The following is a 4,120-nucleotide window of genomic DNA, read 5'->3' on the forward strand; positions in this document are numbered from 1 at the left end:
CCCACCCTGCAGCTCGGGGCAGGGCTCGGCTTCCCTGGCCTCGTCCGCCGAGGAACAAATCTGAACAAACCCAGGGAACCAAACCAGCAATGTTTGCGGGCCAGAAGCCACAGACTCTGGGCTGGGCTTCCCGCCCCAGCGCCCCCTCCACAAGTCCACCTGCTAAACCCCAGGCCCAGCTCCTGCCAGCCCCGCAGGGAGCACAGCCTCAGAGTTCAGGGTGCTGTCTCCCCAGCCAGAGAAGGATACCTCGGGGAAGGGGCACCTGGAATAGCCACCCCGTCTTCCACCCAGGAAGCCCCCGTGGGGGCTCCATACACTTTGCTGCAGAAGCAACGTGGCTCAGGGAACATCAGTGTGAGACCGCCGGCCGGCCACCCTCCCAAGATGCTGGAGGCTGGCCGGGACACGCAGCTGCTGCACAAAGCTCTGGACTCGCCGGCCCTGCTGCTGGGGGGAGGCCCCGACTTCAGACCTGGGCGTTGAGGGAGGCCCAGGGCCGCCTACCCCCCTGCAGCAGGGGACAAGATGGCCCGCGGATGTCCCCACCTGAGCCCCAGGACCGAGAGGCAACCCTCTGTGGGCGTGAGTTCAGGAGATGATGCTGGCTCCTGGCCTCCACCTGCGTCCTTGTGAGAGGGCTTGACGCCCAGAGGGGAGGGCGGAGGAAGGATAGAGCAGAGCTGGCCCGGATTGGGGAGGTCTCCAGAGGGCCCTCCTGCTGTCTGAGGCCCTGGTTTGGGGTCTCGGGTCAGGGCAGGTGCAGGAGGCTCCCCCACCACTGTCTGTGCCAGCTCCTCTGCAGTGGGTGGCCTTTGGGGATGGCCGTGGAAATCTGAGGATCCACGAATGGGGCGGGTGGTGCGCATGGTCACTACCACCCCAGAGCCAGGCCACTGCTGGGGGACTCGGGGGGGTGGGCGCGGGGGGCCCTGACTTCCGGGAACATCCCACTCCAGGGCCAGGCCATTGCGGGCGGACTCGGTGGGGGTGGGCTCGGGGGAGGGAGGGGGCCCTGACTTCCGGGAACATCCCACCCCAGGGCCAGCGGGATGGCCCGAGAGGAGGCCATCCTCTGCTTCCATTTTATTCTCCCGGGGCAAAACTCTGCGGACACATCATCATACAAAGCAGCCAAAGGTGTGGGGGAAACGGCGGTGAGAGTGTCAGGAAGTCAACAAATAAAAAATATATTTTTGGATTTTGTAATATTATTGGCTTTTAAGAACGGGAAGTTATTTCCTTCATCAGTCGAAGTAAACACCTGTTACCAAAAAAAAAAAAAACGGGGAGGGGATTGGGGGTTGGGAAACTTCCCTGGCTGTCCGAAGGTTAAGACTTCCCCTGCAGGGGGCGCAGGTTCGATTCCTGGTCAGGGGACTAAGATCCCACCTGCCTCGCAGCGCAGCAAAAACAAAACAACTAGTAAGCAAACACCTGCTTTCACATCTAATTCTGATTCAGATTCTTTTTCTTAACAAGGGCCCCCAAGCTTCAGGCCCTCCGCAAGCAGAAGCGGCCGCACCGGGCCTCGTCTCCCTGCTGTACAGGCGGGAAGCTGGTCACGGGCAGCAGCCCCACAGACAGGTTCCCCCGTAAGGGCCGGTCTGCCCCAAGGACAGGCGCATGGCAGCCTGTTCCGGGAAGGGCGTCCAGGCCAAGGGCAGGAGAAGCCGTGGGCACTGCCTCTCAGGATCAGGCTGGCCTCCTCCTGTGGCCTCCTGGAGGTCCTGGCGCCCGCAGATCCCGAGGCTCCGCCCGCCGGGAGCCGGGCCCACAGAGGGCGCCCGGGGCGTTGGGGTCTCCGGCCGGGGTGCTGCTGACCCTGGGCTTGCCTCATCAACTGATCTCAGGTTCACGATGCCCCTTGACCAGTGACATCATCTCTGATCTCAGAGAGGGGGAGGGCGAGGGCTGTCCCCAGCTGCCGCGCCCTTGCCCTCCCCTCAGCATCCTGACCTTTGGCAGGGCTCGCGCGCCTGGCAGGCCACTGTTTACCAGCAGGCGCTTGAAATGCTCCCAACAGTGAGAATCCAAACAGCCACAGGAGCCGGTGGCCCGCACCCGCAGAGCAAGGCGGGTTAATTATTGACCCCGCAACCGGAATCCCCAGGCAGGCAGGGCCTGGAGCAGCTGGGTGCCCGGCCTCCAGCGGGGCTCGGAGCGGGGTCCCCACGCCCCAGGCCCGCGTCCTCCACGCGCCCCCTTTGCCCTTCTTCCCCCACCCGCTCCTTCCCGGCTCGGGGGGCGCTGCCCTGCGGGATCTTGGGAGACGGGCTTGCCTGGAAGTCACTGCCACCACACTCCATTTTTCTAGAGCCCCTTCCAGACAAGGGGATTTGTCAGCTCTTTGGCAAATGCAGGGCCTGTGGGAGTGAGCCGTGGGCGTCCGGGTGGCGGGGGCGGTGATGGGGGGCACAGAACGCAGTGCAGATGGGGTCACGGTCAGAGTCCCCCTAGTCCCTTCAGCCCGGACCCTCGACACCCATGAGCTGAGCTCAATGGGATCACAGGCATCACAGCTGGCCAAGTGCCAAACCTGGGGGGCTGGGCAGCGACCGGGATGGGTCAGGGCCATCTGAGGACGCCGGCAGAGCCTGCCCGCTCCCCTCTCTCTGCCCCAGCCCTGCAGCCCAGGAGGAGTGACCCCCAGGGTACGGAGGGATGTGGAAAGCCCCCCTGGACAGGGCTCTCTGGGGTCTGAGCCCTGGGACCCAGCATAGATGGTGCCTGGAATCATCTATGAACTGGCGGGGCTTGGGGAGGGAGGCGTTAACAGGGACGGAGGACGGGAAGCAGGTGCTGGCGAGAAAGGGCCCGTGGCATCTGAGTAGCTGCTTCAGGGGAACTGCGTGGTGGCGGGGGTGGGGGGCGCGGAGGATGCTCTGTTGGCCCTGGGGGTTGTGGCGGGGCACAGCTGGTTCTGAGGGAAGGGGAGGGCCCTGGGGAGCTGGGAGAGCTCCAAGTAGGAGGACACCCCAGGGCAGGGTGGGGCGGCCCCAGGAGTGAGGCCCGCGGGGGACCTGGGGGCACAGGGAGCAGCCGAGGGCTGGGGAGGGGGCCCGCGGGACGTAGGCGGAAGAGGGCCAGCGCCCCCGCTCCAGAGTGCGGGGCAAGGTTCCAGGCTGAGGCTGAAGGGCTGTCTGGGCCCCTCCTGGAGGGCAAGCACCCCCACAGCCAGGACCCGGGGCCCACGTGGAGGCCACGCTACAACACTCCAGGGGTGAGTGCGGTGCCCTGCCCACCCCTGCAGGCTCCCCGGGCGCTCTGCCCGGCCTGGGGGCACCCCTGCCCCCGGGTCATGCGGGCCCGGCGCCCCCCCACTCAGGCCCTCCCCCGCCCAGCAGTCACCCCTCCCTGACCCAAATCCTGTCAGAGCCCCAGGGTAAGGGAGAGGGAACGCGACCGCCAGGTCTCCGCCAGGTCTCCTGGTGCCAGTGAGCACTGCCCAGAGCCGGCGGGCCGGCCAGGGACAGCAGGGAGTGGCCGGGGTCGCCCTGCAGCCCCTGGTGTCCGGAGTGAGAGGCCCGGACAGCCCTTGAACACCTGCCCACCAGCCCATCTGTGCAGGGACAGGGTCCGACAGGAGCGACGCCCCCCAGGCTCGGGCAGAGAGGAGCCGGCGGCAGCGAGGGGGAGGCGCTGGGTGCCCACCGGAGCGGGGGTCAGGACGGGTCAAATGCCGGCCGGCGGGAGCACGACCCCCACCTCGCCCCCCACCCCGAGCCGGGCGCCCACCCTACTCACCGCCGCGCTCGCTCCGCATGCCGATGGTGCCGCCGGTGTAGACGGCCAGGAGCCGCCGCTCCGGCCCCGCCGCGCGCGCCATGCCCGCCACCCAGGCTCCGAGGGGACTGGCGGGCCGGCGGGGCGGGGCCTGGGGGGCGGGCACTCGCCGCAGGGTCGGGCCTGTACCTGTCCCCGCAGGGGAGTGGCGGTGCAGGCCCCCAAGGGGGAGGTACTGGGGACAGGTCCCAGCGGCCCCAGTGGCCCGGGGCGTTTTGAGTCACTGTAGCTTGTGGCACGAAGGCCATGGGCCTCACCGACGGTGGAGCCCGAGGACCCCCGAGCGGAGGGCGGGTAGTCCTCCCCACAGGCCCTGGCGCTCCCCGGACCCAGC

At 67.5% G+C, this 4,120-nt stretch overlaps 1 protein-coding gene across 1 annotated transcript in view; it reads right to left on the reverse strand.

Moving 5' to 3' along the window:
- Nucleotides 1–3,829, reverse strand: part of ASPG (asparaginase) — a 23,438-nt gene extending 19,609 nt beyond the window's left edge. Inside the window, exon 1 of the mRNA XM_010851407.1 lies at nt 3,748–3,829. Coding sequence (XP_010849709.1) covers nt 3,748–3,829 — 82 coding nt within the window. The remainder of the gene's footprint in view (nt 1–3,747) is intronic.
- Nucleotides 3,830–4,120: the final 291 nt, after the last annotated feature.

This window comes from Bison bison, unplaced genomic scaffold, assembly GCF_000754665.1.
Source record: "Bison bison bison isolate TAMUID 2011002044 unplaced genomic scaffold, Bison_UMD1.0 scf7180017864302, whole genome shotgun sequence".
Lineage (NCBI taxonomy): Eukaryota > Metazoa > Chordata > Mammalia > Artiodactyla > Bovidae > Bison > Bison bison.